The sequence below is a fragment of the Vipera ursinii genome (genome assembly GCF_947247035.1).
Source record: "Vipera ursinii genome assembly, chromosome: 3".
In the NCBI taxonomy this organism is placed as follows: Eukaryota; Metazoa; Chordata; class Lepidosauria; order Squamata; family Viperidae; genus Vipera; species Vipera ursinii.
In genome coordinates, this window is record NC_139516.1 from 48325757 (window position 1) to 48338480 (window position 12724).

Sequence of the window (12724 nt, forward strand, 5' to 3'; positions counted from 1 at the left end):
GCATGGCCAGCTCTACATCGTTCGCATCAAGGGTGCCTATGGGGGTCTGGGCAGGAGTGGGACAGATCTGAGGGTCTCTGGCAGAAGGAGGGTCTCTGGGCCAGGGCCAAGGCAGTGGGGGCCATTCCCTCACTGTTTCCAGGATGGCTTCACGGGCCACATGAAACCACTTCGCGGGCCGGATCTGGCCCACGGGCCTTGTGTTTGACATGTCTGCCCTAATGGAAAAACATAAGCTTCTGAGCTGCAGTTTATTTTATTGCGAGGAAAGCACTTTTTCTCCAAAGGAAATTTTTCTAGCAACTTAAAAAAGAAGAACAATTTAGGTAGCACATATTTACATATCAACTGAAAATACTCCACTCTATAGAGTAATATCAAGATATTTAGAGAGTATCCATACATATCAATCGAAAGTAGGCTAAAGGACTGCCAGATGCAAACCAGACCATGGCAAAAAAATCCTGGCAAAAGCCTGCTGATATGGCAGTTAAAACTACTAATATATGTTTTTTTTATAAATGTCACATTACTCTCTAAACATATTAATGTGTTGACATTCCCCCCATATCACTAAAATCAAGGAGGACACATAAGGATGTTTACCACTGAGGATGCATCATGTTTTTTATCTTCAAGTTCCTCTTCTTCATCAGGGGGAGGTTTTGTAGGAGGTGGTGGACGCTCTCTCTACAATTTTCAAAAAAATAATCGTAAATGACTAGTTTCAAATTCTTTTTTGATGCAACCTTAACACATTTACTGCAACAAAGCAAATAAGTGATTTCATCAAATTGATGAAATATGTGATGTGGCCTCAGGATACAAACTGTGCCTTACCTTCTTACATGGAATGTCAAAAATAAATATACAAAAGTGGAGAGCCTGCATTGTGTACATTTTGTCACTTGTCTTCCCTTGGACTTTGTAGACCACACAGATGCCCTAACTATTTGATTTGCAATTTCTCTAATAACAAATCTGGCACAATTATCATTCAATAAATATTTCACAGACTTGGTAGTTAGTGCCTGATAGAGCAACCACAAAAGCTTTAGAAAAAATATTCAGGTGCCATAATGTATCTATACCTACAAAATTCAAAATTGTACAAGCAATATCCCCTGTGATACTCTACAGAAGAAAAAGTTGGACATCGAAGAAGCAGGAGAAGAAGAGAATTAGTCAACCCCAAGTTCTCACTTGAGGGAAAATGGTCAGGCTCAAATTATGCTACTTTGGTTACTTTATGTGAAGACCTGGGTCTCTAAAGAAAGTTCCAATGCTGGGAAAGATACAAGGAAAGATAAGAAGAAGATGACCAGGAGCAAGATAAACGTTACAGTGAAGAAGTGTTCACCATTGAAAGACCAAGTTCTGGACAGATTGTCATATAGTGGTTGCTAAGATTTGACACTGATTTGATGGCACATAATCAATCAGTTAATCAATCAATACTGTTAATATTGGGTTACTGATCTCAGAAGACACTTAAAAAGCTGCTGATATATGCACATATTGTATACATTAAAAAAACATATATTTCTGTTTAAACCTGTTTCATTAACCTGTTTTAATCTTCAAATATACCTCTAAAACAAATGCATATACACATTTATTGACGGCACAGAATATCAGACTTGAATCTAGAAACCAAGAAGTGCTAGCCAAAGAAACAAACCTATATGATAATAGCCCAAATGAAGGATTTTTATAATGGAATGCTAAAGCCAGAATTTATGAAACAAATCTCTCATTCTAGATTCACATTTTCAAAGCTGCTATGGAGAAATAAGAAGTAAATATGTCCCATTATGTATATCTTCACATTCAATAAATTTTCTGCATATTTCACTTATAAATGGATATAACAATAATGGATATATCCAATGTTATATTCCCAATAAAAATATGACTTCCGTTAGAATGAAAAAAATAAATTAAATGATGTACACACCAAATATAAAATCTAGTTGTCGTCTTCTTAGCATTTTTCTCACATAGCTGCAGTGTTTTTGCACTGCACTCACCAAGTTCCTACTGTTAAGTTTGTCAACTGATTTTCAAAGACCCTGACACTGATTTCGGTTGAGAGGAGGTGAGAAGCCTAACATCACCCAATTGGCTTCTGTCCCTAATGGAAAAATCAATCCCTGAATCTCCTTATTCCTGCTCCAGTGCCTTAACTGGCTCTCCTGTCTCTGATCTAGTAAATGTCAACAACTGATAACTTCAAAATAAATCTGCATATTTTTGGGCTGCATGTACAAATTCATATTTAACTTTATATATTTTTAATAAACCTCAACCATCCATATTTTAATGTGCAATAAATATTCCATAACATGCTCAAATCCAGTACTTATCAACTCTGGTGGATTCTTTAAATAAAGCTGATTGCTTTCAGAGGAACTAACCTAAGCTATTTTAATTAGCCTGTAAAGTCTCCAAGCTCCCCCTGCTGGATTACATCCATAAATTCCATGACAAACTGATTTACTGGCCAATTAATATAATAAAACAATGCAAACAAATCTAATATTCAGGATTATTACTGTACAGTGATTTTTTTAATCTGAAAAAAATGGATGAAAAAATGTTGAGAGGAAAGTCATATTCTAGACAAGATTTTTTCCCCCTTGCTCCTAAATAGTTAATCTGAGCTACAGTACCTAGCAAAATATATAGTGGTAGAAATTCACCCAAATTCAAATAGTCATCACACTGTGAACTTGGAATAATTCATGGGAGAATTTCATAGCAGGGCAAATGGCCTCTAAGTAGTCAGTAACTAAAGCTCTTAACAATTATTTACTATCACTTCCAAACTGTACATCTGCGCTATTAATTTACTGCAAGTTTGGAGCCCTGGTGATCTATCCCAGTCTATTTTCTACAAAAAGGAAAAGATAACACACATCAGACTACATACAGGTCTCATTCCTGTCACTTTAATAGCAGTCATCTCCGCTTCCCTGTTCACTGAATCTCTGTCTGAGGATCTTCCACTGGCTAGGCTGTCCAAAGAATGACAGGAGGTTGCATTGTATAGTACTTCATATGGACACTCTTCTGGCTTGCCATCAACATCTGTTATCAGGTCTGTCACTGCTTTCTCCACATTCCCTAAAGAAAGCAAACATGTTAAATCAGAAACAGTTGTACAAAATCCTCAATAGTGATCCTATTCACAAACTCTGGTCTTTGAAGGCCTGGCTACAATCATTCCTTTCCACAATGCCAGAGGCATAAAAGGTGGACTTCATTATTTCCATAACTTTCTAATTTATATATCACCTTTGCCTATGGACTGGGAACTGGAATCGACACATGTTTTGTTCTGATCTGCAGAGTTATTTTGACGAGGGAGTGGGGTGGGTGGGTGGAGAGAGGACTACTTGTTCCCTATAGATCACCAATGAAATACACTGGATTTTTTAAAATCATTTTTTGCATTATTTTACTATCTGTTTTAAATTCTTGAAGCAGATGATGCAAGAATATTGTGGAAGCCATTCCAGAATGCTTTTTTATAATCCAAATCAGCTAACCTGGAAACAGTACTGTATTAATAATCTCAATATTAAGAGCTTATCAGAACTCAAATGATAAAGTTTTTAAAGAGCTAGTTATAGATAAGAGCTGGTTTATGGGATCATTTGTTGTATTTTAGAAAATTGTGATAATTGTTCATTCTTGTTATGGGGAAAGCAGAAATCATTTCTTTATACTTTTTTATTATTATTTTTCCTTCCTTTTCCACTTTGTCTATTTTCTTTTTTTCTGCACTCTTTTTTAGTTTATGTTAGTTTTTCATTGTTGCAGTTTTAATTTTTAATAAAATTACGATTAAACAAGTAATTTAATACATTTCATAGTTTACCTTGAGGTATCCAAACTGAAGTTTCAACAGAAGCAGTTAAAGGCGGCGGTGTCTTTTCTTCTGCTGTTGCAAGATTCTTTCTTGTTGTACAGTCTGAACAAATGAGGTAAAGAACAACAGAAATAAGATGTCATGTAAGATATTTGCTACCTGAAGTCTTCAAAAACAAAATACAGTAATCTACTTTTCATATATTTGGATATGTTCTGCATATTTATTTTGGGTGAATCCAGTGTTGTCATTTTGCTAATATAGCTAGAGAATAGGCTAGCTTTTTGGCTAGAATGATAGCAAACACAATCTTTTCTGAAACTCAGAAAGGCTGGCCTTTCTACCCTTCAGAAACTTCATATTTGCCAACTTTCTGGCCAAAAACACAGTGTTCCTGAAGGGTAGAAAGGCTAACACACTGCAACTATTCTGAAGGTGGAGCCAGACAGTTAGCAAACAGGAAGTTTCTGAAGGCTAGACAGAGGATCTTTACAGCCTTCAGAACAATCACAGGAAAAGCACCAGCCTCTTCCTAACCCTTCAAAAACATCATGTTCACTAGCTTTCTAGCTTACCAAACATGATGTTTCTAAAGATTAAAAAGGCTCTTTCAAGCTATTTTACCCTTCAGAAACAACATGTTCACTAGATGTCTGGCTGAGCTTGCATCGGCTTGGCACACCTGACAGTAGCCGCACAAAAAGGCAAAGGTAAGTGGATGGTGGGGTGGCAGGGAGCAGGATGAGGCCTCCAGGGTTGTGGCAGTTTTGTGTGCACTAGTGGACCAAATGAGCAGCTGGGATGGGAGAGAGATAGGTGAGGAGGGGGATGTTTGCAGCACCCTTCAGTCATAAGGGCAGATACCTGGATCACATGACTTGCAACAGCTGTAACTTCTATCAGGGAATGTTTGTCCATTCAGTACCATTATAATTTCAAATTATCACTGAACAAACGGTCTTAAGCTGAGGACTACCTATATATATATATTTTAAAAAGGGTCATGACTCTGTCCAGTTTTTATAGATTTCCATTTCGTTTAGTTCACTCCATTCAGGAGGGCCTTTGGACAGTGGAAGGGAGGGAAATAAGGGGGGGGGAAGCTACTTCTGCTAACCCCTTTTTGGCACACTGACACTGGATTTATATAATATTAAATCTGTCCTCTGTACTCTCTCCAAATGTAAAGACTTGTTCTTTTCCTCATGCAAATGTTAGTGATGGCTGCTTCCCCAAGAGTATTAAATGGTCAACAATCCAATGATTCCTGATTTTGTATCTCAGTCCCGATGCATTTGCATTGGTCTTTCACTAGTCCATTATTAAAAATGAACCCATCTAAAAACCCATCTTTTAAGGATGCATTTAATTAATTTACAAACAATTTATGGCTGGAAAATGGTTCTATTTCACCTTTCTTCCCCTGCCTACTTAATGCATCTTGCAATATAAACTGCTTTCAAAAATGTCTGACCTGGAAGTTTTAAATCTCAAAAATAAACAAGGGATACATTACATTTATAAATTAATTTGAAATGGGCTAAAAATACAGTACAATGCTGAGGAGACAATGATCAAATTCAGTAAAAACATGGAAACTATTAATTTAATACCATATTTTCAGAAAGTACAAAAAAGGGGGAAACATATTTTTTGCTCAATCTAGTTTTCTTTGTATCCACAATGCAGTTAATTGAGCAATGTAGGCCTTTTAGAAATTGCCTAATTGAAAAACAACTCACACATTTGATAGCTGTTAGTGTGATGTTAGTGTGCTTCCTATTTCTCAACTTTTGCCCTCTGTTCTTTTATTTTTAATTATTTACCTTCAATGAAAGCTGCTATTTGTTGGCTTTTTTGAGAAGGAAGTTCTCTGACAATCTCCAAAGCGGTCAAGCCTCTGTTATCTTTTATATTCACATCAATGCCTTCAACACAGAGAGAAATTTTACATTATACACAGTAATTCAGGAACATTAAGAAATGTTACATATACTCACATAGCAAAATGTGGTATAAATGGAACTTGGTCTTAATCACTTCCTGCTCCTAAATGTACATTTTGGCCCTACATCTATGTTCATTTATTATTGTTGTTGTTGTTACTATTATTATTGGTTAAAGCTGCCCTTATGCCATATGAAGGCTCTTAATTTTAGAAGAAACATTTTTAATTTGGGAAGTGCTTTTATTTTAATTATAATTTTAAGACAAGTATATTTTATTTTTAATAAGAAGCAATTAAGCCTATACTTAAATGAAGCAGAATAGGAATACTTAAAATAATAAAGCAATAAATATATGTTAAATTCTAACTTAAAATTCAATTGTGGTGAAAGCAAATAATAAATTCCGAAGGGAAATGAATGTAAGTTCCTGGAGTATACAACCTCCTGATCTCCAAATCCAATTAGCTGTTCTAGCAATTCCTGCTTAGCTAGTTTATACTAAACATTCATGAGGCTTTAGCTTGAAGAAGTTTAAAAAGAAGGGTGAAAGATTCAAGTTAAATTATGTTGGTCATTCTAAAGAACTATGCTAAGGCTGCTGAATGTTTACAACACTAAGACCACCAACAAAAAAAGGAAATCTAAAAATATGTTTAAAAGATCCTCACCTGCAGCTAGCAATATCTGTACCACATCTGTTTTGCCAAACAAAGCAGCTTCATGCAAAGCACTACCTTTTTCTGTCTGTAAAACAAATATGGGTTGAGAATTCCATCAGAAAACAATAAAAGTGTATGTCCAGGTACACAAACTGAAGTTATTTGTTGCAGTTTATTCCAACTTAAATCAGCTTCTTTAAAAATACCGTATTTTCTGGCGTATAAGATGACTTTTTAACCACTGAAAATCTTCTCAAAAGTTGGGGGGTCATCTTATACGCCCAGTCGCCTTATACGCCGGAAAATCAGTGGGTGGCGTCTGGCGGGAGCCGGCAGGGCAGTCCTGCGCACGCGCGCACTCCCCGGCTGCTCCTTAGCAGCCGGGGAGTGCGCGCGTGTGCAGGACTGCCCTGCCTGCTCCCGCCCGACGCTCTTCCCTCTTGAGGCAGCATCGCTCCCCGGCTCCTAAGGAGTCCTCGGGGATGCTGCCTCAAGAGGGAAGAGGCAGCAGCTGCCTCAAGAGAGAAGAGCGTCAGACGGGAGCTGGCAGGGAAGTCCTGCACACACGCGCGCACCAAAGGTATCCCAAAAAATTGCACCAAAGGTATCCCAAAAAATCCGCTTTTGGGATTTCCTTTTTTAAATCAACGTCATTAGGAATGCTAATGGCCCATCTGCCGCCTTTTTTTTCTTGTGAATTCTTCTTTGTGGGCAACCCCGCTGGCTTTAGTTGCCCTGTCGAAACGCGCATACACCAAGAAAGGAGCAGCAACCTCAGTGGCTCGCTGAGCAAACCGATGGATCTCGCCCGGTTATACTTTCCGCACTAGAAGCAGGTAAAGAGACGGCTTGTTCGTACGACCGTTACGCCTCTCGCGCGTCTTACGTGGGATCTTTCTTGCCCCCCTGCAGCAGGTCAGCCGTACAAACCCTCCGCTCCAGATCGCATCAGAAACATAACTCTACGGCCCGGTTCTGTCCCTAGACTTACTTACGTACAGGCGGACCGGAAGCTGCGCCAAATGGCTGGCTCAACGGCGCCTGCGCGCTGTCGCTTTTCGCACCCGGCTTCGCCTTGCGTAGAGGGAGAGGCGCCTGTGCGCGCCTTGGGCCCAAGAAGGATTTTGGTACCGTGTAGGCCGGCTCTTTAGCCGGCCGCAGCAGCAGGTACTGGGGCTGGTGGTAGGTCAGCTATGCGCGCCTGATTCGAGGGGCCGGCCTCGCCTAAGAGAGTGCGGCCGCTGGGCTTCCCTGCCCTGTGCTGAATGGGAGAAGTTCAAGGCCTGGGGGGGAAGCAGGAGGGGCACTGGCCGTGGCGGGGTGGCGGCTGCCCTCCGGCACTGCCTGCCGCCTGGGAAACGCTGCACCTCGGGGGCCAGCAGAAGCGCGGGAGCAGCGGGAGGGCCGGCGGGGCCAGTCGGGCCTTTGCCTCCTCTGCGACGGACAGGGAAGGCAGGGCATGTAAGTATTTTCTGGCGTATAAGACAAAAAACCTTAAAAAGCTTCTTAAAAGTAGGGGGTCGTCTTATATGCCGGGTCGTCTTATACGCCGGAAAATACGGTACAGACTGATCACTCTAATCTATCGATGAGAAATTACAACTAATAAAAAACCCTCTGTATTTAATTTGAATTTTATTTAATTTGAATTTAAAACCAAAAAGACAATATCCAGCTGAAAATACAGGATTTAAGCACCAGACGTTCTCTAGCTGACAATTAGAAAAAGCCTAGCTTTCTAGAGTAAAACAGAATCCGCTACACTTGAAAGAATTTGAAAGCATAATTCTATTAAATTTCAAACTTTAACGTGAATTCAAAATAAACTTATTTAACAATCTTTTGTATTTGTTGGGATTACAGGCTGCTTCAATTTGCCAATTCTGAGCAGCATATAATTGGGATATTAAAACATGCGATGAAGTAAAACGGTGAATAGAAAAGTTCTTATTGAACAGGGAGCTGTGATACTAAATCTGATCTTGAAACATTACTTTAATGTTGAAACTCCATACACAAAAATTTAAACAAATACCTGGTAGTTGTTATCCATGCCAGCCTCCAGAAGTACATGAACTACAGCTTTATGGCCATTTCTAGCTGCCAGATGTAAGGGAGTGTGTTTCTTAGTATTGCAACTTAATAGATTAGGATGAGCATTAAGCAACATCTTCACAACCTCTAGTCTCCCATAGAGAGCAGCTAAATCAAGAGGAGTCTCAAACTTGTTATTGCGCATAGTAGGATCCGTCAACTCCTCCAGAAGAACCTTCACCACTTCTGTATGGCCATACTGAGCTGCACAGTGCAATGCTGTCTCATTGTCGTTATTCTAAGATTACACAAATATAAAAACCATTAGCGTTTAGAGACAATTATAATAAATGGAACATTTTAAATATAAATGTATTAAAACTATTCCAATTCTTTTCTACTATGCATGCAGTGGCATAGTGAGTACATCATGGTCCCATTGTTATTTATATGTACATATGCACACATGCAGACATTTGCTGCAGGAAAAAAATAGATAAAATATCTATTATTGCACTTTGAGATTAATTTTACTTGTACTGTTCTATAATTTTCTTCACTTTTAAAACTCACCACGCATTACTTATCCATTCAATAAAAGTTACTACAAATGTACATTTTGCAAGCCAACAACTTGATAATAAATAGTATTTCATGACTGTGTTATTTCTCGCTGGAGAATTGACCTTTTGTTAACTAATCTGACACTATGTTATTATATTTTATTTTAATTTTATATAAAGGGCCACTGCAATGACTAATATTATCAACTTATAGAAACTAATTATATGTCAAGAAACAGCTCTTTCATGTGACCAAATGCTTTTTGAAATTGGACTTCATATCAGGAAGTCACTGAATTATAAAATAGCATTGGGTTAAACGCTACATGAAAACCTAAGTACTTTAAGATTCTAGCTGATATGTAAAATGAACACAAAAATACCATTCAAATTGTTAGTGTATTTAACCATCTGTGTGTAATTATAATGGCTAAATATACATAAACAAAACCCTGGCTTCATAGAAACATTTCAATTGTTTAAAAAGTAAATAAATTAGAACTTTAAAAGTTGTACTACTGTATACTGGACAAAATATAAGAGAGGTTCATTGTGATTTATTTTTGTTCTAGCAGTATCAATAAAGTTCAGTGTCTCATGGGCACTTGACAAAACTAGCTGAAACAGAAAGGAAATAGATGAACAGTCCGAGTGCTTTACAAAAAATACATGGAATGTACAAACGAAAGTGAGTATGAACAATGACAGACATGCACAAACATTTGAAAAATTGAGGAAGACACTTCCAACGATGGCAAAGAAACAATTCAAGCCAAACATTTGCCAAGGAAAAACAGATTTATAGTGAAGGTGATTCTAAATGAGGTAATGCATCATTCAGCAGCATGCAGAGAATCTCACCATGAACAGAGGGGAAAGCATATGGTTCAGGATTTATAATTAAGATGTAGGGTTTAATGAAAGATAATGAAAAATTGTGGTTATCTTCTAGCCACATTATATTACAAACTATACATAATGTACCACATCAGTAAACATCAGGGGGGAAAACCATCAACTGGACTAAACATAGTTCTTGGCTAAATTGAGCTCAAATCCTAGGGATTTTATGGACATATACATACAGAGTTTTGGCCCAATACAAAAGTGTTTTGCCATTACCTTTTTCCGAGATTTTTTTCCAATTCCATAGTCTAACCTACAGCCCTAGTATTACCTGGCCCTTTGTTATCCCAGCAATAACTAGGTTTGCCGTTGCTTTATTTGTGGGAGAAACAAGGCTAGCCAGGTGCTGCTGCCTATTTGTTGTACACTGCATATTAGATAACTTCCAGTATTAACAGAAGAAATATAATTTACAGTATCTTAGTTTATACAAGGTTAATGCACAAATAATGATTGAATGGGCAGGAATGATTTTTTTTAAAAAAAGATGAATATGATTAATATCTTATTGCTGTCATCAACTTCTCATTTGCCCTTTAACCAAGTCATTAATTAGATGTTTACCGTAAATCTGCTGGCCAACAACATTTGAAGATATAGGCACTTCTGAAATGCGAAATTTTATAAACCCTTGTAAAGCCCAGGTTTGATTTCAAGTTTGTGGCAAACAATTATTTTTATTTATTCTAATAATTTGGATGCCACCTTTTACAACCAGTATAACCTGTGCTGTTTAGATCCAGCTGTGCATCCAAATAGCTGCACATTTGACAGGACTTAAAACTGAAGAAACTTCATTAATAGGATGAAATAGGCTGAAATTGGTACTCCTTAAAGAGGATGGCTTTGACGGCTCCCCGATTCTTTCAAAAGATTTAGCTTATTAGTGCAAAAATCTTGCAGCCTAACTGAGATTTTTAAAAAGCAAGCCTTTTTGAAAATGCCTGAGACTGATTTCTGTAATTCTTAAGAGAAAAAGGAGAAAAGAAATGGTGACATCATCTCAAAATCAAAACAGTGGTCTGCAGCTTAAACAGCATTTATCTTGCTCCCTGATCCATTTATCTTGAAGACTAAGAAATGCTTTTCATGGATATATGAACTAACAGTTGCCAATGTATACATGATTTGCAATTGGTACAGTACAAAACTCGTAATTTGTAGGTAAAAGCGCTAATATTAAACAGAAGCCCATAAAACTGAGACTGTAATCACAATTGGCAAGCCCAAAGAAACTCTAGGAAGAAACAGTTGAGAGAAAGAATAAAATAGTGACTTAAATTGAGGTAATTTTAACTATATTAACTCTAGAAAAAATATTTTCAATTCTAATGTATGATCACATAATGTTTGTATGTATCATGGGCCTTATTCTGACAGTCAGGTCAAAGTACCTTTTAACTATAAACAAATGTACATATATAATTCAATTGGAGAAAAATGCACAAATATGTCTAATTAACAATTTGTCAAAACCCACTGTCTAACTCATCTATACTGAAATGCCTGCTGTTGCAAAACTAAACATTTATAAGCGTTTTTCCTAGTTTTTTTTTTAAATAAAACTGCATGCCTTATAAAAAATAGCAAAAATCTCTCTGTTTGTGGACACAGGTCTTCAAGTCAGGATTGACTCCTGGCAACTGCCTGGTTTAGAAATGGTTTGCCATTGCCTATTTCCTAGGGTTGATAGAAAGTGACTGGCCCAGCATCCCCAGATGGTCTTGGCCCTAAGGTGGGATGACAACTCGCAGTCTTCCAGTTTCTAGCCTGATGCCTCAAACTTTATACCAAACTGGGTCCCAACCCAACCAAATGTTTGGTGAAATAAAAAGCATCATTTCCAGTTAGTTCAGAATACCCCAGTCAGCCTTGGGAATCTGGGAACTGAAGTCCACACATCTTCAAATTGCCAAGATTGAGAAACATTGATCTAGTATATGGAGAACAGCATGACTCTCAGAAGTATTACTTAAAGTAACATATTTTATTATATCTTCATTTCTATGGCGTTTAGCCTTCCAAGTGAGCACCAAGGAATATGCTTCTTACGCTGGATTAAACATTTGATTTTAATAGTATTCATTAATTGAAAATAATACTAAGCTACAAAAGGCTTTAGAAAATAATAGCCTTGTAGAAACATATTCATCTCACTTTCCTCCTCTGCATTTTTAAGATTTAAAATATCTTTTATTTAAAAAGACAGTGATGCTCTCCTCCTGATTTCCAGAGGGATCTGGCTCGGTGGAAACAAAACAATGAATGAGCACTCTTTCTATATCTTCACCTTGCTGTTGCCGGTGTTTCCACTAAAGATTACAGAGAATAGAACAAGGGGCACTTTTTGTGTACATTTGGCATTTTAATGTTTGATATATAACCTACTTAGAGGATGGCTTAAAGATCATGTTTTTTGCTTCCACCCAGAAAGGAAGAACAACTAAGAAATCATTTAAAAGCAGCATAAACTCTATACTGCAAAGAAAGTGGTTGGAAATTACATGTGGCTAGAATGACATTTGCCTGAAATAATTACTGTATTAAAATTTAACTTCATTCAGTTTGGTACTACTTAAAGTTTGCTTTTCTAGCTATATGATCAAATGCTTTGTGGATCATAATTTGTAACATTTTATCATGAGGTGTACATTACAATGGGTTATATAGTGTTTGATAATTTATAGAAATGTATAACTCCTAACAACATTCTTTTTCATTGAATGGAAAAACGTATCA

General features: G+C 37.3%; 1 protein-coding gene across 6 annotated transcripts in view; it reads right to left on the reverse strand.

Moving 5' to 3' along the window:
• The window catches only part of ANKS1A (ankyrin repeat and sterile alpha motif domain containing 1A), a 131678-nt gene that overhangs the window by 74060 nt on the left and 44894 nt on the right, over positions 1-12724 (reverse strand). For all 6 annotated transcript variants that reach the window (XM_083358291.1, XM_083358290.1, XM_083358287.1 and 3 more), the window contains 6 exons: positions 8518-8814; positions 6492-6567; positions 5701-5802; positions 3884-3976; positions 2933-3126; positions 607-690 (listed from right to left, as the gene is read on the reverse strand). In XM_083358291.1, coding sequence (XP_083214417.1) covers positions 607-690; positions 2933-3126; positions 3884-3976; positions 5701-5802; positions 6492-6567; positions 8518-8814 — 846 coding nt within the window. The remainder of the gene's footprint in view (positions 1-606; positions 691-2932; positions 3127-3883; positions 3977-5700; positions 5803-6491; positions 6568-8517; positions 8815-12724) is intronic.